Raw genomic sequence first — 21,590 nt, 5'->3', positions numbered from 1 at the left:
CTCGAACTTTTCGATCGATTTATTTTGCAGGCAGATTCAAGCTTTTATTCGTTGATTATGGGCAAGAATTCTCCGCGTGAAGGAACCAACTAACCAGCCAGTGCACTGCTTTAGCGATATAGCAGCTGGGATTGAACCTGTAACTGTCGCTGGACAACCCGCCCATGAAAGGAGAGTGCTCCAGGGAGCCCACGCCTCACCGGATCCATCAAGACTTCGCTGGGCATTATTAGCATTAACTCGCTTCGATTGTTATCCATTTATTTGATAATTACTAACCAGTTTCTCGATTTTGCTCTGAATTTCAATGATAATATTACACCTATATCCCATTCTGGTTTAACAATGCTTTCTACATAGAGGAGTTCTCGTCCGTGTGCTTCAATCTGCAAGTATAAATTATCTCTCATAAACTTCAAACAACTTCCTTGGTCCGTGTTAATCAGCACCTTAATCATTTCCCAAACATTTTGTTTAATTTTTGGGACATATTTGATATCATAGTCACCTTTGACTTTTGATCGCTTCTTGTGCCTTCCTCACTCAACATTTAGATAAGATATACGCAGAGGCATTGAGGACATCTAGAACCTCTGTGCAAACACATACACTCCGGACATTCGTAATTGGTTTTACCCCGCAATTATATTGATTTTTTGTTGATATCAGCTTTCACTGTTAAAATATCATCTAACTTCGAATTTTTCAGGGCACGCTGAGTTTTCCCAACTTTATGATGAATTCAGTCGTGAGCTCGTTCATAATTTCAAAGGTTTTCTTTCTATATAAATTCTCAGGCAAGCAGCCTCATATATGAACTTGCTCCGCTAGCCACCGTTGATGCCATCAACAATATGTTGCTGCAGGACAAGATCCTGATTATTGCTTCCCCTTGCTAATTTGGTGGGAGTGGTGGATCCACTAAAAAAAAGATTTTGAGTGGAGACGCGCGATGATATAAAGTTCGCAACCATATCTCTACTCATAAAGCAGAAGCAAAAAAAATTCGAGTATATGCTGATCCCCTCGTCCTAAATGCAAGGAGCAGAAGCATGAAAACAACCGCAAGAGCACTATGAAACGAAGAAGCAATATATTGGCAACAAGGGGAAGTTGTTATTTGAAGCTTGCATGCAGTTAAATATTATTCTTGTTAACGAAGGCATAGTAATTGATTGCCGAAATTCGCGTCACCTATCGCTTTTCCCGACTGCGGCCACCAGCCAGTTGGTTCTGAAATGACCCAGAAAAATCAATGAGTGGAAACATAAAATATATAACAAGTAGGTTCACAAGAGCAGAACAGCAGAACAAACGCGACAGAAAGGAAATTGATCAAGACGGCAAGAGCAAACCAACAAAAAACCAGATAGCAGCTTAGCGCAGACCATTCAGCAAAGAAGGGGAAAAAAACTATGTTTCAAATTAATGTTTGCAGTGAAATAATTTTCCACTACTGAAAGACGACGAATCGTGAAAGTAACTCGACCCCTACAATTACTCTAATTGCACTAATTGAATAAGAACGAACTGACAGAGAGCAACTATAACGCAGCAGTCATTAATATCATTCATATTGGGCGTAGTTTGATATTTTTTTGGATTTTACCTCGTTGCAACACGCCATCATATGTCGCTCTGATAACAGTTATTAGTTCCTCCCTACTCATGCTGTCTAAAGTTTTCTCGAAATAGATGAAGAACGGGTGCAGCGATCTATATACACGCACTCTTCCAAAATGATCCGTAGGGTGTTGATGTAGTCAATGCAGGAGGATCCAGAGCGGAAACCAGCCTGCTCTCTATTGATCAAGCTCCGAGATGTTTTTTGATGCAGTCCAGGATTATTTTAGCTATTATCTCTGCGACGGAAGTGAGCACGCAGATACCCCTCCAATTGTGACGCTTAAAACGTGTGCTTTTTTTTGGAATCTTAACGATCATCCCCTTCTTCCACTCTCTGGGAAAGGTTTCGGATTCTCAAAATTTCCGTAGTCGACCGTTGACATCTTTCACAGGACCATCAAAAGATTTGCGACCACATGCAAGCTCTTTCGTGATGCGTCAGTAGAGCCTTCAACCCCTTCCATTCATCGATCCGCTTCCACGACTCCGCAGTTAGTCAGATATTATGAACAACATCCGGAACGTGGTCGACGACCTGCGCAGCACTCGAGAAAAGAGTATTTTTGATGGCGGACCAATGCCCATCGTTATTTTCATGCGGGCTCTCAGTAGATCTGCCGCTCGATCAGCAAGATGTCGAGCGACAACTAAGTATTGGGCCGCAGCTGCGTTGCAGACGCAACACGCAAGCGAATGTAAACAACCATCAGATGGTGATCCCTTCGAAACCGATGCCAGCACCTCTCTTGTTATGCACATCCGGAAAACAACTCCTAAATCTACTGCTGATCGCGAAGTGGTCGATCTGATTGCACGTACAGTGTCGGCCAATTGAAAGCCAGTTGTTCTTATGGCAGAGTCTATACTCGAACAATGTGCCTCCAATGACGAGGCGGTGGAAGTTACGGAAAACCACGAACGCCTCAACATTACCGTTACGGTCACCAAGGGGGTGCTTCCCCGTCACATGCCAGAACAAGGTGTTGTCAGATCCTACCTTAGCATTCAGACCACGGAAGCTTCTCCTGAACCGCGTTTAATTGTTCGAAAAAAGCATCCTCCTCTACTACATCGGAAGTCTCCGTTGGTGCGTAGCATTGTACAATTTTGATGCTCCTTAACCTTGACCCAAATCTTAGTTAGAAGTCTGTCAAATATCGGATCCCAGATCAAGAGGGCGCGCCTTGCGGTAGTCATCAAAAGCAAACCGCAACCCAACACCGGATTCGCGTCCGCTATCACTTGGCTTTCCACAGTACAGAAGCACATTGCCATTATTAGGCCCAGAATTTCAGTTTATATCGATGGAATTCGCGCTCAAGTTGAGGAAAGCAAGCATTCTGACGACCCTCGCTACCATTGTTTGGGAGCGTGCGCACATCCCAGAAACCAATCATAGTCCGTTTTCGGTAGCCAAAAGTCATTACCGTGAGGCCAGTCCCTACTCGAGGCATTGCTGACGTTTCGGTAGCAAAAAGTTTCAAAATTTGCAGGTTGCTAGCACACAAATTTCTATCCCTTTTAGGAGCCTCTTACGACGAAAAACCTTAAAAAACGAGAAGGCTTCTCCCTACTTTAGAAATCATCATATCGATATCAGCACATCGAAGAACAAATCGTTCTGACAAAAAATAAACACTGAACCTTCGAATTACTTTTAGAAACTTGCCCTATGCCAAACAAAACAGTGTCCAGTGACAGTGAATCACGCTAGTGCAATTACCAGCTAATAAATATTTGTTCAACTAAAGGCCTACGCTATGCGATATTGGAAAACAAAATCTCTATTCGTCGTAAAACTAAAAAAAAAAGTACCTAAGAAGGCTGTGAAGAAGCCATGTCAGTAACAAAATATTATCTCCATGGATAAAAATATTGAAAACAAAATTATATAAAACTACGCAGCAATTAAAGTAAATCCGCTGGGGACGAGTAATTAAGAAAACATGCCAAAATATTAATAATCATCTAAATGATGGGTGATCAATAGAACAAACCATGTTTATCTTTATCCTTCAGTATTTTCTCCATATCACCAGCTTTCGTCTTAACTTTTCCAAAGAAATCTTCAAAATTTTTGGCATAATGTATTCAGTGGTTAGTTTGTTAATGCAATGGATATAAGGTTACATATATATATATTCTCAAAGTATATAGAAATGAGAAAAAGTCGAAATTTTTCGTTACCTGAAATTTTTTTACTGGCATCCGCAGTGGAAGGATTCTCAGCTTGTGGAACAATCAATCCCTGTGCCTGAAAAACATATTCACCCAATTAATTGATTGGAGTCGCTGTGCTGTGTTGTAAAGCGAAATTTAGTTCTTAACCAATACAGACAATAGGATCACCTACATTTACAACAAAACCCAGCACAATTGAGAAGAAATGAACACTTTGGGAGAGTCCTTAGGAATAGTTGATTCCCCAAAATTCATAAAAAAATAAACTGCTGAGATCAGGGGTAGAGAAAAATAAATTTAGTTGTAATTACTCCACTATGCTAAATCCTAGCTGGCCACTCTTGATGAAAACTCCCGCGACAATCCGACCAGAAAATGCATTCAAAATCATTAAAAAACAAAAATGATCCTGTTGAATTCAAGGCCTCAGAGGAATGCTAGAGCATCCACCTCAGTCGACACCGCAGGACGGGCCTCGGTCTTGTGGAGAAAACAGCAAGGATCCTGCCCGCCCGCTAAATATTGATACTCTCACTGGAAAGACAGAGGAACCCGAAAGAGTCCTGCGGAAAAAGTGCATTGATATTTGCGCTTTACAGGAACCTTTTTACGAACATTCACGACTTTTAAATGCCAATTCATGGTTTATGAAAGGGTTGCTTCATCTTCCTAATTTTTATAGTGGGAACAGTAAAACGCAAATAGACGTATCCTCAAAAGGTGCCGACATTTCATTACCGTCACTGGTTGCAAAGCCGTTCCCTATGAGACCATCGAACCTAAATATCGGCCCTTGGTTGCTTTCTTGCGAATCAAGCCACCGATAAAACAGCGTGAGGAAGACGACACTGTTGCGTAAATGACAAGAACGATACTCTATTTACCGATCGACGAGACGGATAGATGGCGGGAATATTTCGAGCAAATTTCAACGGATAAATTGAGTCATCCTCCACTTCTACAAGTACTGCCAACATTTGGGGTAATTCCGCTTGTCAGCACGACTTGTGCTCAGACCCTGTCGACTGAGTCAACATCCAGTGGAGCCAAGGAGAACCTTCAAGTGTATTGTATGTAGTTTGATTCACATTGACTTGTTGGTCGTGATGTAGTAGGCTGTTGATGTAGAATGCTCTGAGAACTAATTAGGGCGGGGAATTCCTGGAAAATGTGTTCTCGGTCCGGTTATTTGCGGTTTTCCCCTTGTGGGAGTTTCATAGTGGCTGTGCTTGTGCCAACATCACGGCCAGAGCTCCTTGTGGACTCAAGCGTAAAGTTGCGCTGTGGAACTACGACGGCATACCCCTTGGTTGCAATAGAGGCTTCAGTTAAGTCTCGCATCCACCGGTGTGAATGCTGCTGCACTCAGTATAAAGCGGTACCACTGTGCCAGTCACAGCGGAGCTATAATTGTGATCTCCAAATCTAAATGCCACACAAAACATTCAACATCCGCCCTATACCCTGCTCTATACAGATCATATTTTACTGTTCCAAAGTGGAATCATGGCCTCATGCAGCACGGTCTCAGATTGAACCTAAATAAAATAGATTTTTTGACTATCTACCCGAATGAAACAGGAGGTATCACTGTGATTGGTAAAAACCTGCTGAGAACTGAGCAATTTAATTATCTCGTATCAATGCTATTAACCAATGTTAAACTACGTTATGAAATTGATTCACGCATCAGGACAGTTTGATGAACTGCGTTCAACAAGTGGCATTCTTTGCGATCGACATATTAACGAACATCTCAAGTTCACCGCAATGTTGTCTGCCCAGTCGTCCGGTATAGTCCTGCGTGTTACAGTATAACAGACAATAGACGGCGCCTCACGATGATGGAGATCTAAATGGTGCGTTGGACTAGTGGCGTAACACGCCATGATTACATCCGAAATGAAGAAAATTGCGAAAGGCGTCGTTGATTGTATGGACATATAATTTACGCTGACGAGAACTCTGTTGCCAAGATTGGTCTGAACATCGAAGTCGATGGAAAACGACCAAAGGGCCAACCGAAACAGCGACGGTTTGATACGTTGGATGGTTATTTGAAAGCCTCGCAACTCCATCCTTTGACCGAGTAAAATGCCGCAACTGAAGAAAAAGAATTCCATTCAAAATAAAGTAGAACAACAAAGCAATATTTCTTTGTTAAAGAGAAAGTGATAATAAAGAAATTCAACAAGAAGCCAAATAAGGTTATAAACACACCTTGAAAGAATTCTTAGCTAAGTGTGACTACCATAATCAGAAAGTTCTAAAATCTTTCGCAGATTCAATAAACAACTGAATTCCCGAAAGCATCAGTTGTCGGCCATGACATAAAACTAGGACTTGCCCCTACGAGTTGAGGAAATTACTTTGACGCATCGATATATTACACTATTAGTTTCTGCACTGCCTGATCTTGTGGTATCGTAACGTCTTCACGATTGTGTGAGAATGGATAGTAGTTCTCTTTATGTCTAAAGTGTGTAATGTCATACGGTGACTGCACCGGCGACATTCATGCAATGTATGCCTCGAAAAATTTCATCTGGGGCCGATAAATTTTGTGTCTGAGCATGAACATAAAGAAGGGACGAATACAGAAGAACCATCGGTCTCCATTAAGCCCCGAGACTAACCAAAACCAATTTGCAAAATTCTACTTTATTCATCATGATAGTTGTTTTCCACAGCGACACAACCATTCTGTGTTTTTCTAAACTTTCCATGTCTTTCTTTTAAAACACTGTATCTTTAGCCGGAAAATACACCTCAGTTGCGGCTATAACTTCACCATCGGAGCCGAATGTCTTTTTCTGGAGCTGGAGTGGGAGTGAGAGAGGGATTTTTCTTTGCCATGTGACGCCTTTTCTGCTTAATTGCGTCAACCATTCGATCCAATAATTCAATGTAGTAGTCGCTGTTGATCGTCTGGCCCTCCGGAAGAAAGTTCAAAAGCAAAATTCCTTGGATGTGCCAAAACACAGAGGCCATGATCTTGCCTATTGGCTATTGTCTTCGGACGCTTTTGCCGGCTTTCGCCTTTTCGTCTCCATTCACCTGGCGCTCTTTTCGACTGCGATGAATCCACGTTTCGACCATTGTTATGTACCATTGTTACTATACCGCACTGCCGTCCGTCCTGTCGCTCTCTATGGTTCTGAGTGTTGGCCAACTATAAAAGACAATGAACGGCGGCTTGCGGTAATGGAGACGAAGATGTTACGTTGGACTAGTGGCGTGACACGTTTTGATCACATCCGAAATGAGGATATCCGCGATCGTTATGCGGTTGCATCGATCGTGGAAAAGTTGCGAGAGAGGCGTCTTCGATGGTATGGTCACGCAATTCGTGCTAACGAGAATTCACTTGTCAAGATTGGTCTGAACATCGAGGTCGATGAAAAACGACCAAAAGGCACACCGCAACAACGGTGGGTTGATACGTTTGATGGGGATTTAAAAGCTTCGAGATTGCACCCAGATCAGGCATTCGATAGAGCCAAATGGCGAAACCGATCACGGAGAGCCGACCCCGTTCGTGAACGGGAAAAAGGCTGAAGCCGGCTTCCCTCATCAATGGATAAAGTTTTCTTTACGCGAGGCCAACATGTCCATCGCGCCACCCCACATCACCTAGCACGGCAACTACAGAGGCCTGCAAGTGCGTGTCGATGGGAGATTTCAGTTGAACTGCAGGTTGACGGGACGATTAATGTTCGCCAATGTACGCATTTCGGGTAACTCTGTCGTTATGGCCTTAGTTTCCAAGGGTTCAACACACTACAATTGTGCTACACTATTTTATCGTATACAAAGGAAAAAGTGGCCATATATTGATTGGTCCCTTTTACCTATGCTATGGGTGTAAATTATAATGAGTGTAAACTCCCTCGTTCGGACCTAATCTATCCCATGATTTCGAATGAACGAATACATCTGCCTACAATTTTTGAACACACTGCTCGCAATACGTAACTAACGCAGCCTAATGAGTTGTCTCCGCCAAGATTTGTTCGAGCCGAAAACATGAAAGTGCTTGAGATGTCATGTCATCTTCAAATTCGAAGGAAAAAACATTCTGCCATCAATGTTTCTAGTGCCAAGAAAATATACTGTTTATATTTTTCTTATTGCCTTGTCCACTAGAAACTCCGAAAGATACATTTTGTATTCAATACTCACCTCCAAAGTCGTCGGGCTCATTGCAGCATACTCCTCGCTATGGAGCTCGAAAATAAGACCCTCAATATCAAAGAAAAGAATGTGACTCTCAGCATCTGTAATCGAATAGCTTGACTCAATCAAATGCACCCCAATCAAGCAAATATAATAAAAATACCTTTCGGATTTGTTCGCAAGCCTTGAATCAACAACGGGCTGTTACGATTTTTCATCAAGAAACCATGCTCGCTGTTATTGTGATGATGCAACTGTTGCAATTGATGAATTCCACGCTGAGTGGCATGACGAATGGCTGACAGGTTCCTGTGCTTCAACCCTCTGAACAAAGAACACAATCGTACTACTCAAATCGAATAAAAATTGGTCAACTTACCGGAAGAAATGAACGGCAGGATTTGCCAAGCCCATTTCTGATGTTGAACTTGAACCAGCCTCTTCGCCACCATGTTCATCGCATGCAGATAACACTTCCTCAGCAAGCATACCTGTCCAATTGTCACATATTATTTTAAGAATGAATCGAATGATAGTCATGTTCAATACCATGCAAAACTCTATCCAAATGTCCAGTTTCCATTTGCCAAACGTAAACAGTACCATCAGAACATGCTACAACCAGGAAATCATCCAATGGCCGCCATTTGATACTAACAACAGGAAATAGATGGCGACTGGCAAGTGTTACACATTTACGCTCTTGTAAGCTAAGAAGAGTGACCGAGTGATCAGATGCAACCGAGCATATACACTTTTGAATTCGCAACTATAAAAGAGATTATGAAAATGGATTCATTTTGATTCTACAATTCGAAACTTACACTACAATTGCTAGGAGGGACCAACAGTTGGGTGATCTCGCCAGCATGCACACAGAATCTATGTAACAAGTTGCCACTGTATAAATCCCAAAGGCAAACTGCAAAATCTACTCCGCCAGATAACAAATGGGACTTATCATAGCGCGGATGTGCCAAAGATGGACATAGCAGGCAGTTGACTCTTCCTCTGTGACCCGGTAATACCTGATGTGGAGGCCAATCTAGAAATTTTAATGCTTATTAAGTTGTATAAATTCTATCCAAATATTATCCGGTTTCCTACCAGGAAATTGCTGATGATTCCCATGCAACAGTTGCAGCATAACCGTTTGCGTCGCCGGGACAATAACAATCGTTCCGTCCTCTCGTCCAACCACGAGTCGACTTTGTTGCGGTAAATATATGCTAGCCGTCAACTTGATGGGTGTGTCGCTTATGTGGGTAAGTTGATCCAAAATTCCAACAGGCGGTGGATTCATGATAGACCAAGCCTCTACTAAGCTGGTACATAAGGTTGATTTCATAACTACAATTAAAATGTTTGAGTTAGAATCCCCATCGGAAACAAATAGGGCAACATGCCACCTTGAGGAGTGCTTTGAAGAGTTTGCAATTTCTTTATTTCAGTCGTAGAAATGTCAGGAACTGTCCAGAGGGTAACAAAACCTTCAGAGTCGCCTCGCAGCAGGTGGTAATCATTCTTTCCTGATATTTGTGTCGACACTAGTTTCATGGCAGGTGGACAAGACAAAGGCTGTAATAGATTTTCGAATGCAAATTTACACTCACTCCTCATTTGAGAGTATAACTTAAATACCTTTTCTCCTGGTTGTGATAGTACACAATACAAATACGGCAGGTCCCTCACTACAGAAGGTGAATGAAACTCTTTATTGTCAGGAATGCAGCTGGAAAATGCAGGATAAATTACATCAAATTGAATAAAGACATTTGCACCCGAAAACATACTTTGCAGGAAGTTTATATAAGTATCCTTTCCCTTCATCTGACCACAAAATTACTCTATCGTTAGAAAGGAAATCACCTCCTAACCATCTTTCACGAGCTGGTGATATAACGCTGCACAATACTGTAAAATCTCCTGCGTCGTATATTTGCCAATACTTTGTGCAAACTATAAGTACTGTTCGTTGGTTATACAAACAGCAATTCAGTGTGATTGCATTCAAGCATCGAATCTGAGGTGGAAAATTAGTTTTGATGAATACAGGTTTGCAGAGCTGATTAGTGCAATACACACCTGTTTGGATTCCGTTTCATAAATCGGCTCTAAACTTTTGTTCTCGTTTCCTACCAAAGTCCAAACCTTCACAGCTCCAGTTGTGGTGATAGCCAAAACAACATCATGTTTGCTTTTCGATGGTCTTAAAACCTATGATACAATTTTCAACATATTTGAACCAAAGAAAGAAGCAAAAACTCACGTGCAACGCCGATATCCAGTCAGGCTTTTCTTTCGAACTCAATGAGAATAATACTTGTAAGCTAAAGGGATCCATCACCATTATTTCGGCGTAGTATCCATTGCAAAATAGGCGGATATCATTGGATGTCGCCATGTGGTAGGATTGGATACTGGTGTGAACTTGTGGTAGTTTTACGCTTTCCATGCATTTGCCATCAACAAGATCCCAGGTGCACATTTCTCCATTCTCTGATGAACTTACTAGAAAATTGTTTTCTTGAATAATTGATGCCCTTGAGAGACATAGAACTGGTGCCGTATGTCCAACAAGTAAACAACGTGGTGTCATATGTAGTGTTTCGGGGTTAACTCGCCTGGAATGACAAAAGGAGAATTTCGATAATGACACTAACAAATTCGACCGTATTCAACTTATTTGCATTCAAAAACAGAAACAGAGAAGTTAAATTCCAAACTACAACTTCAACTACAATAAAGTTGCAAAACACACAATCAGGTGATCGCGCCTCCCCGATCCTGTGCAGGTAAGACTGAAAACGTCCATGCCCGCTTAGAAGTTGGCTAAGGAAGTAATCAATCTCACCGTGCATTCGGTTCAGCCACGGGTCTAAATTGTCGATGAGCCGCGTAGTCCATCTGCCCCTTGGCTCATTTTGCCAAGAGACTTGCCTCTCGGTAAGGGTGCGTTGACGTTCTTCACGGGCAACCACCTCTCTTAATTTCTCGCCCTTACGGCGGTAGATAGCTTAGCACTCCTTGGCAAGGGGGGCAACGGGGATTACTCCCGCCATCACCACCACGGCCAATAAACAGACGCCACTCGCAAGGGCCTCCTTGTCAAGGGTATCAGCCCATACCTCCAACTGCGTTGCTCCCAGAGACGTCTCCTAGTAAATATAAGGCCCCCAATATTCGCCATTAGCCGACTCAAGGCCGCAACTCCAGCTGCAGCCCTGTCCGCTGTTGCTTTGATTTGCTCGAAGAAGCTCATCTTCGAGTCGAGCATAAAACCAAGGTATTTAAACGCTGGTTTTGACTCTATAGTCAACTCACCGATCGATATTGGTCGCAGGGTCGGGACTCTTCTTCTAGTCAAGATGACTACTTCAGTTTTTTCAAGCGCAAGGCTGAATCCGCTTACCCGTCACATCAATATGCCAAGTCTGCTTTGGGCCTATTTAACAGTAACTGCCGCAACGTCGTCTGCATAATCGACCAGGCGCGACTCCTCAGGCATATCGAGTCTCAGTAGACTATCATAGGAAGCGGTCCAGAGGTCCGGCCCCAGGATGGATTCCTGTGCTACTCCCTAAGTGATTTCCGGCCTCCTCTGGCCCTCTAGCGTCTCATAGAGCAAGGAGCGGTCTTTCAAATAATCTCTCAATATCCGCAAGAGATAGCTTGGCACGTGGGATGAGTTTTCTAATGTGCCTAGCATATCTGTCCATCTTACGGAATTGAAGGTGTTTCTAACATCCAGCGTTATGAGGAGAACTATCCTTCGAGATCGGCGGCTGCGTGCCTCGGCTCAATGCGCCGCATCTACGACCTCCATAATAGCATCCACTGTGGGTCTCCCTGTTCTGAACCCGAACTGTCTTGGGGATAAGTCTCCGGCAGCGCAGATCGCTCCAGCGAGTCTACTCCTGATGAACTTCTCGAGCACTTTCCCGGCCGTGTTAAGCATACACAGCAGTCGGAAGTTCCGGGTCTCCTTTACCCCTGCTGATCAGCGCGAGTCTGGCCACTTTCCAGCGACAAGGAAAAATGCCCTCCTTCAAGCAAGAGTTGAACGTCTCAAGCAGCAATTCTAGCCGTTGGCGGAACATCAGTTTATAAACTTTCGCCGGGATATTATCAGGACCTGGCGGCTTCAGTGATAGTGGTAGTGATAACCGCTTCTTCGAGCTCTCTCATTGTGAAAAGGGTGTAATCCTCGACGCTTTCCGCGCTATTGACATCAACCCATACAAGATGTCTGGGGAACAATGCCCGTACAATGCGGTCCATCTAATCGGTACTCAGGTCCTCCGCAGAGCCCCGATTCCGAGTGACAAGCTTATAGTTAAGTCTCCAAGGGTCCTCATTGACCTCGTTGACAAAGTTCTGCCAACCGCGAGCTTTGTTTTTATTTATAGCGCTGCGGAGTCTCCTTTTTGCTGATCTATACTGAGCCTTTATGGCGCAGGCCTCCTCGTTGGCGAACAAACGATGTGCCAAACGACGCAGCTTATGACACTCCCTCCGTAAGTCGGCAATTTCTACCGTCCACCAGTACATAGAAGGCTTGCCGCGGCTGGGACCCCTCCGGGAATGGAATAGACACCGTCCCGAGCCCGCAGTGTGTACGACGCTCTCACCAGACGTGCCAAGATGCCAGCAGAGAACGCAACTCTTGCTTTCATTGCAGGTCTTCGCTTGATGATCTACTTGGCCGCATCTCCGGCATCCTGTCCTCCTGTCCCATCCCTTGCAAGCTGCTGACGTGTGTCCATAGTCCAGACACCTGTAGCACTTGGTGGGGACTATCCGCATTCGTACCCTGCATTTTACCCATCCAATTTTGATTCTCCCGCTGCTAAGGAGTTTCCTCGCATATTGCTCGGGGACTTCCACCATGGCGAGTTTTTAGCCTCGAACATTTACAGAGGCGATACCTATCCGGGCATTGGTTACCTCTGGACATTCACGCTTTATTGCCTCCTCTACTTCGACCTTTTCTGTGAGGCAGTCAAGATCCCGGATTTCTAGAGAGCACATGGGCTCTAGGCTGGAAACAAGAGCCTTCTCCCCCAATAACCCCTTGACCACTTCGCAGAACGTACTCTTGCTAGTCGTCTCCGGCACTCCTCGTTTTCCATATGAAAGACACCTCTACTCCGTTCGGGTTTCATCCTCCGTTCGGATTTCACTAAGGACTTCCGCAATTACCTGGCCTTCCGTCGGTTTAATGAGCAGAGCCAACGGTCTAGTCCTTCTTCGTTTCCTCGTCAATTCTGCTCCTAGCTTTTGGTTTGCAGCCTCCTTGTCTTTGGACAGACGTGCCTCTGGCGACGTAGTGAGTTGTTTCCCTTTTTCCTTCTTTATTGGGGCCCTGAAAACTACTTCGATAAAGTCTCCTTCAGGCACGTCGTCCTCTTTCCGCTTTTCCCCAGTTCGCTTTGCAGTGGGCTATCTGCGGTCCGTTTGACGCAAGCAGCGTTCTCAGCGGGGAGTGCAGCTGTTTCTGCTCTCCAATCGTCTTCCGCTGCTTTCCACGTTCGTCTTTAGAAGAAGATGCGGTCCAACAGTTCCTCCAGTTCCATCAGTCCATTTTTGGACGCCTTTGCTAACGTTCCTCGGGAGGACCGGCCGCATAACTTTCACTGCGCATTTCCTGATGGGAATTTCCTCTTCGGGTCTAGCTAGGACGGTCGACTGCACTTCCACTCGGTGTGTGTCCGAATCCATCTGCTCAAGACTAGCGATTCTGACTGAGCTTTCTTTCAGAACAGGGCAACTACAAAGTATTAGAGTTGCGATCTACGCACGGTCAGTCACGACACTGGATAGGGCTTCCCCTTTATTTGGGCGCCCCGGTGTCACATCGGCTATATCAGCCCTCGCTGCCTCATTCGCTGATCACTACGGTGAATGACGCATTTTTGTCTTCTTCTTTTTCTTCAGCCTTTGTCCCGTTCACAAGCGGGGTCGGCTCGTCGTTATCGGCTTCGCCATTTGGCTCTATCGAATGCCTGATCTGGGTGCAATCTCGAGGCTTTCAAATCCCCATCCAGCGTATCAAGCCACCGTTGCTTAGGTCTGCCTTTTGGTCGTTTACCATCGACTTCGATGTTCAGACCAATCTTTGCAAGTGAATTCTCGTTTGCACGAATTGCGTGACCATACCATCGAAGACGCCTCTCTCGCAACTTTTCCACGATCGGTGCAACTCCATAACGATCGCGGATATCCTCGTTTCGGATGTGATCTAAACGTGTGACGCCACTAGTCCAACGTAGCATCTTCGTCTCCATTACCGCGAGACGCCGTACATTGTCTTTTATGGTCGGCCAACACTCAGAACCATAGAGAGCGACTGGACGGACAACATTGCGGTAAATTTTAGATTTGAGACGTTCGTTGATACGTCGATCACAAAGGACACCAGTTGCGGAACGCCACTTCATCCAGGTTGCGTTAATGCGTGAAGCAATTTCATAACGCAGCTCTCCATTGGCTGATAGCGTTGACCCGAGGTATTTAAATCGCTCAGATCTGGGCAGATCACTGCCGCTGACAGTGATTGTGCCTGTTTCATGGGGATCGGTCGTCAAAAATTCAGTTTTGTTTAAATTCAATCTGAGACCGTGTTGCATGAGGCGATCATTCCATTTTTGAACAAGTTGCTCGAGATCATTTTTGCTATCAGATGCTAGGAAAACATCATCTGCATAAAGCAGTGTGTAGGGCGCTGGACGTTGGATATCCCGTGTGACGGTGTCCATAACAAGGACAAAGAGGAGTGGTGAGAGGGCACTTCCTTGATGAACTCCAACAGAGACACGAAGCGGTTTTGATACACCCGCCATACTTCGAACTTTACTTTTCGGACCGTGGTAGAGCAATTGAACACGAGTTCTTCTGGCACGAAGTGTTGTCGTAAAGCATACCAGATGAGTTCGTGTGGTACACGGTCAAACGCTTTCTCTAGATCCAGAAAGGCAATGTAAAGAGGGCGATGCTTCTCACGGTGTTTCTCCATGAGTAACCGCGCAGCGTGTATTGCGTCAGTAGTTCCGCAGTTCTTGACAAATCCGGCTTGATTCACGGTTATTTCAACGATTTCGCGAATACGGTTGTCAAGAATGCGTTCAAAAATCTTCATGGTATGGGAAAGTAACCGGATCGGACGGTAATTTGAACATTCTGCTGGACTACCTTTCTTTTTCCATATTGGAACAGTGGTACTTTCTTGCCAGTCAGATGGTGTTCTTCCTTCCTGAATAACCCGGTTAAAGAATTCACTCAGCCACGGTGTTGGGTCCCAGCTCTTTGCTTTCCAGAGCTCAGATGCGATGTCGTCAGGTCCTGTTGCTTTCCCCGATTTCATTTGTTTTATTGCCTCCTCGACTTCAGTTGCGCTGACTGGTGGAACTGCTCCAAATGTCGGCAATGATTGTGGAAGTGGAGGATGAGCAAATTCTTCAGTTGAAATCTGCTCGAAGTATTCTCGCCATCTATCCGTCGCGGCTCGACGATCAGTAAGCAAAGTACCGTTCTTGTCATTAACACAACAGAAGTGTTCGATATCCTGTGTGCGTTCATCACGGCTTTTAGCAAGTCGGTACAGATCTCTCTCGCCATCCCGAGTGTCCAGTTTATCGTAAAGATTTTTGAAATGGTTCGCTCGGGTGACAGCGACCGCTTTCTTTGCTTCCCGGTTGGCATTCTTATAAATTTGCCAATTAGCAGGCGTTTTATCGTCGAGAAATTTGTGGTAGAGGCGTTTCTTTTCACGGACCTTCATTTCAACATCATCATTCCAAAGCCAAGTATCTCGGTTGATGTACCGCTTACCCGGCTTGGTGACCCCGAGGGTTGCAGAGGCCGCTTTGTGGATCATGTCTTTCATTTGGTTCCATGATTCTTCCACATTCGTAATGGTTGGCAATCGTATGAGTGAGACCGTTTCTTCGTTCTTCTCACCAAATCGATACCATTTAATGCGCGGCGGGCCAGTGCGTTCCTCACGCCGTTTTATCGGTGGCTCAATTCGCAGGACAGCAATCAACGGCCGATGTTGAGGTGCGATGGTCTCATAGGGAACGACTTTACAATCAGTGACAGTGGTAAAATGTTGGCGTCTTATGAGAATATAGTCGATTTGCGTTTTATTGTTCCCACTATAAAATGTGGGAAGGTGAGACAATCGTTTAATGAACCATGTATTCATAAGAACAAGGTCATGGGTGTCCGCAAAATCGATTATACGCTCGCCACCTTCGTTGCGCGCTCCGAACCCCTTTCCCCCATGGCACCTGTTACCGTCTGCCTTTTCACCCACATGACCATTAAGGTCGCCGGCAATGATTATGTAATCGTCAGCAGGCATGTGACAAGTCTTTTCATCGAGAAGTTGCCAGAAGGCATCTTTCTCGGCATCAGGTCGGCCTGTCTGTGGTGCATACGCGGTGAAGAAGTGAATAGTGCGATCAGCTGATATAATGGTGAGCTTCATCAGCCGATCATCAAATCGTTCGACTTCTTTAATGGCATCACGGAAACCTTCTTAGATGGCAATGCCAACACCATATTGAGTGTGTGGGTTACCAAAATAGAGAAGTTTGTAGCCATTTTTACCGCGTTCGCGTTCAATGTCGCAGCTTTTGGAACCAGACCATCGGGTTTCTTGCAGAGCGCAGATGTCAATGCACCTTTTCCGAAGGGCTCTTGCGAGTTCCTCGGTCTTTCCAGTTAGGGTACCAACATTTAGCGTGCAGACACGTATTTGTTTTGTTCGTTGTGTGCGGACTAACTTGCTTACGTCCTGACGCCGTCCATGCGTCAAGAACCCTTGCCCATTTCTCGACAGGACCGGGGCCCGTCCTGCCGCGTCGACTGAGGTGGACGCCCTAGCATTTCTCCGAGGCCTGTGACTTAATCCGATCATCATGTTTGTAACGACATTCTATGCATTTTCTTGGTCGACCTGTCGCGGGGCCTGTCACCAAGAGAGATCAGGTAGGATTTAGCAAAGTAGAATAACTCCAACTATACTCTATTTATCTCTTTCCCTGATCTCAGCATTTTATTTTTGTTTTACTGAGGATAGTACAGAGTACGTTGCCTCAAACCCTCCTCCTTTACCTCAGCTCTTCCCCTTCGCTTCAGGTATACTGCCAGCTAGGGGATCAGAGCTACTTACTCGGGAACGTCGAGGACGTCACACCCCATACCGTAAGCGACCCGTTAAAGGTCGCTGAGGGGTAATGATCCCCTTAGGCTTGCCATCGACGTCCAGACTGAACGAGTACTCCCCACGCTCGAGTACCTGATAGGGGTCCTCGTATGGCTTTAGCAGCTTCTGGAGTGCATCAGTCCTGATCAGAACGCTGATAAAAACTTCAAGTTTTCAGGGGTGTAGACCGCCGACTACGTGTGATTAGATGGCGGGCGCGAGTTTAAATTGGACTCGGCCTCTCGTAGTAGGCGCAACGATCTGGTCTTTTTTGTCAAAGACTAGGTCGCCAGCGAGTCGAAAATTCTTCCGGTACACCAGCTCAGGAAAGCTGGCAGTAAACTTTTCGCGGACGGCTGTATGGAGCCCAAACAGAACGAAAGGCAAGACCGACGACAATGATGGCTCGTCATACGCCATAGTGGCTGCCTTCAGCATCCGATGCCAACGTTCTAACGTCCCATTAGATTGCGGATGGTATGCAGTTGCCCGGTGACGTTTGAATCCCAGGAGCTTTCCGAGCTCCGAGAAGAAAGTAGATTCAAATTGCATTTCCTGGTTTGTGATGATTACGACGGGAACATCAAAGCACGGAATCGACTCTCGACAGAGGGCCGCAGCACATGACTGTAATGTTAGGGATTGCCTCAGGCTACCAGGTAAACCAATCAATGATCGTGAGGCAATACTTGTAGCCGTGCTAGTTTGGCAAAGGGTCTACAATGTCGAGATGTAAAGTGTGGAGGCACTTTGTTGACCTAGGGAATACACCTACTTCCTTCCTAGCATGGCTAGTGACTTTGCATTTTTGGCATGCGATGAACTCTCTGGCCCAAGAGTTCACGTCCTTATTCATGGACATGGACTGGCCGATTCATTGTCAGAATGTCAGGGCGCGCAAGATCGCAAAAATTCATGTCCTTATTCATGGACATGGACTAGACTGGCGGTCAAAGGGTAGTATAGGTCCCAGAGCGAAACGTGGATTGGTATCCACGATGAAGCAGAAAACCTGGGAAACGACTGCTGAACCAACACCAACAGCTCTACTACCAAACCCTATCTTCACCTCCAGGTGGTGACCGCTGAGAGCTCTATCTTAACGGAAAGCTACAGACGGAGAAATATGAAAGCGAGTCTCCCGCGCCTAAAAACGGGACAAATTGTACAAACTGGTCCTCCAGGTTGGGGGTTGGGTAGGGCTGACAACCCTACACGGAAGCGACAACAGGAGTCTCGGACTGGACGGATTGAACAACGACGAACTCGGCAACGACAAAGGAATAACGATTTGCGCATTTTCTCATGGAACGTGCGCTCCCTGTACAGAGATGAAGCTGCTGAGCAGGTAGCCTATACCCTCTCCCAATATAAGGCTGATATAACACCGTTACGGGGGATGGGTTGGACAAGGACCGGTTTCCTGAAGAAGAGTCGCTACACCATATATTATAGTGGCCATCCAGTAAACCATATGCTCGGAGTAGGCTTCTTAGACAGCCAAAAAATGAAACCTGCTTTGAAAACATAAGCGAACGGCTATGCACTCTGCGCTTGCGAGGTAAGTTTAGAAATATAAGCCTCAATAACGTTCACGCCCCTACAGAGGAGACTACAGAGTCGGAGAAGAATATCTTCTACGAGGCAGTAGAACGAACCCTCGAAGCCTGCCCCAGATATCATATTAAAATCGTACTTGGAGATTTTAACAGTTAAGTAGGGATGGAGCCCGTATTCAGGCGATACGTTTACTCCCATAGCTTGCATCAAAATACAATCATAACGGACTACGGATCATTCAATTAGCAGTGTCACACGAAATGGTTGCTGGAAGTCCCTGGTTTACGTGGAAAACGGTCTACAAACAAACGTGGGCCTCTCCAGATGGGACCACTTTCAACCTAATTGACAATATAGACTCGGATCACTATCTCGTTGGCATGGTGCTCCGAGCTCGAATAACAATACCACCTAGAATCCCCTCTGACAATCAGGTCAGAGTTAACACTGAAGCCATCCACAACACAAACCTCCGCAACACCTATAAGAGGGAAATGGATGCCGCAATAACCGTAGTCAGCAGAGATGAAGCATCAACAAATGATCTTCACAATCACCTGAAGAGCATTACCATAAATACAGCCACAAACGTGCTTGGCCCTAGCTGCAAAAAGCATCGGAACAGCTGGTTTGACGATGAATGTAAGCTAGCACCGGAACGGAAGAATCCTGCATACCGAGTAATGCTGCATTCTCAAAGGACGCGGGCACACGCGGAGACTTATCGCAAACTCCGCCGAGCGAAGAAGCGACTTCACAGACGGAAAAAGGAAACCTGGGAGAACCAACAAGTCTGTGAATTAGAAAAGTACAGGGAGCAACCGCACCAGGCACGCAAGTTTTACCAACAAGTCAGCAGGATGCCTTACACACCTCAATGCTCATCCCGCCGAGACAAAAAGGGAAATCTGATTTACGACAGAATGGACATATTGAAGCGATGGGTTAAGTACTTTATGAACTGCTGAACAACCAGAACATCGGCGAGTTGGAGGTCCCGCCAACTGAAGACGACGGACAAATACTGCCACCACCAAGTATAGGAGAAACAGTCCGTGCAATTCATCGGCTAAAAAATCATAAGTCGCCAGGAGCCGATGGAATTACAGCCGAATTGGTTAAATATTGGGGAAACCAATTACACCAAGTGGTTCATCAACTTGTGCTCAAGGTGTGGGACAGCAAATCAATACCTGACGACCGGCAAAGAGGCATTATCTGTCCCATACATAAAAAGGAAGGTATCACACAGTGCAGCAATTATAGAGGTATCACGTTGCTAAGTACCATCTATATAAGATATTCTCCGCTATCATGCTAGGTCGGATGGCCCTATACGCCCAGAACATCATTTGGCCCTACCGAAAAGGCTTCACTCCAGGCAAATCAGCAACAGATTAGATTTTCTCTCTGCGGCAAGCGATGGAAAAACTGTTGGAATATGGACATCAGTTGCACCATCTTTTCATCGACTTTAAAGCCGCCTATGATAGCATAGCCAAGGTGAAACTGTACACGGCCATGAGAGAATTCGGTATTCCGACGAAATTGATAACACTGACTAAGCTGCTCCGGACCAATGTGTGAGACCAGATAAAAGCAGCAGGATCACTCTCAAGACCATTCGACATCAACAACGGTCTACGACAAGGGAATGCCGTATTAAGCGTCCTATTTAACCTGGCCCTCGAGAAAGTTATCCGTGATTCTGAGGTAAATGCAAGAGGTACGATCCTCTTTAAGTCCACCCAACTACTGGCCTGTAATGACTATATCGACATCATGAGAAAAACGACCCGAGACGCACAAATTGCCTTCATCCAGATCGGCCAGACGACGCGAGATCTTGGGCTACACATCAATGAAGGCAAGACAAAATATATGGTGACAACCGATACGACAATGAAATACGCGCACGGTTGTTGGCAGCCAATAGAGCCTATTTCCGCTTACAAAAACTGTTCCACTCGAAACGTCTCAGCATAGGGTCAAAGCTCTTACTGTACAAGACAATTATCTTGCCAGTCCTCATGTATTCCTCGGAAACTTAGTTTCTTAGCAAGAAAAATTGCGACTCTTGGCCGCGTTCGAGAGAAGAGTCGTCCGAAGAATCTTTTGCCCTCTACATGACGATGGACGATTTCGTAGCCTACATAACGACGAAATCTATGGGCGGTACCATGACCGTCAGGTTGTGGATAAAATCTGGCTCAATAGGTTACGGTGGGCGGGTCACTTAATCCGTATGGATGAGGATGATACAGCCCGGAAAGTCTATAATCAACTGCTGACCGCACAGTGGTCAATCCAATTGCTCGGGATCGGTCATTTGAAACCAAAATGACTTTATGACAAGCTCGGTGCTCGAACAATGTGCAACTAACGACGAAACGGTGGAAGTTGCAGAAATTTTTGAGCACAATCCAACACTTCAGCAAGTGGTTCCCCCCAACATATAGCAAGCAGCGCATTTCAAATAGAAGTTCGCCAACCCCAGATTCTTCTTTTATTATGACATCCTTAGATAAGTGCGATCATATCAGAGAATGAGTCATAAAAGCTGAACTAACACAAAAATTCGCTAGAGTTATACAAAAAAGTTGGCAAACGACCGGGTGCATTGTCAGTGAAAGTAGGACTATGAGTCAATAAGACAAAAGGGATGAGCCTTGTGGGTCGTAGCCTTATTACGTCTTCGTAAAACATAAGCAACAGTAGGAGCTAATAGTATTATGGCAATTCTAATCGTAACCATTAACACCATTTTTAGGAAGCAACCCCCCTCACACAGCTAGAAATTGTACAGCAAATGCTGACAGTCTCTACCCCTGATACT

At 45.2% G+C, this 21,590-nt stretch overlaps 1 protein-coding gene across 3 annotated transcripts in view; it reads right to left on the bottom strand.

Moving 5' to 3' along the window:
• LOC119647245 (WD repeat-containing protein 7) overlaps positions 1–21,590 on the bottom strand; it is a 29,532-nt gene that overhangs the window by 7,219 nt on the left and 723 nt on the right. For 2 of the 3 annotated variants that reach the window (XM_038048117.1, XM_038048118.1), the window contains exons 2-14: positions 10,253–10,607; positions 10,069–10,200; positions 9,777–10,006; positions 9,625–9,715; positions 9,393–9,561; positions 9,091–9,333; positions 8,808–9,028; positions 8,533–8,752; positions 8,363–8,474; positions 8,147–8,307; positions 7,990–8,084; positions 3,814–3,880; positions 3,624–3,692 (exon numbers count right to left, since the gene is read on the bottom strand). In XM_038048117.1, the coding sequence (XP_037904045.1) occupies positions 3,624–3,692; positions 3,814–3,880; positions 7,990–8,084; positions 8,147–8,307; positions 8,363–8,474; positions 8,533–8,752; positions 8,808–9,028; positions 9,091–9,333; positions 9,393–9,561; positions 9,625–9,715; positions 9,777–10,006; positions 10,069–10,200; positions 10,253–10,607 (2,165 nt within the window). The remainder of the gene's footprint in view (positions 1–3,623; positions 3,693–3,813; positions 3,881–7,989; positions 8,085–8,146; positions 8,308–8,362; positions 8,475–8,532; positions 8,753–8,807; positions 9,029–9,090; positions 9,334–9,392; positions 9,562–9,624; positions 9,716–9,776; positions 10,007–10,068; positions 10,201–10,252; positions 10,608–21,590) is intronic. The other variant, XM_038048119.1, reaches the window with a different exon arrangement.

This window comes from Hermetia illucens, chromosome 1 (genome assembly GCF_905115235.1).
Source record: "Hermetia illucens chromosome 1, iHerIll2.2.curated.20191125, whole genome shotgun sequence".
In the NCBI taxonomy this organism is placed as follows: Eukaryota; Metazoa; Arthropoda; class Insecta; order Diptera; family Stratiomyidae; genus Hermetia; species Hermetia illucens.
This window is presented reverse-complemented; position numbering and strand designations above follow the sequence as displayed.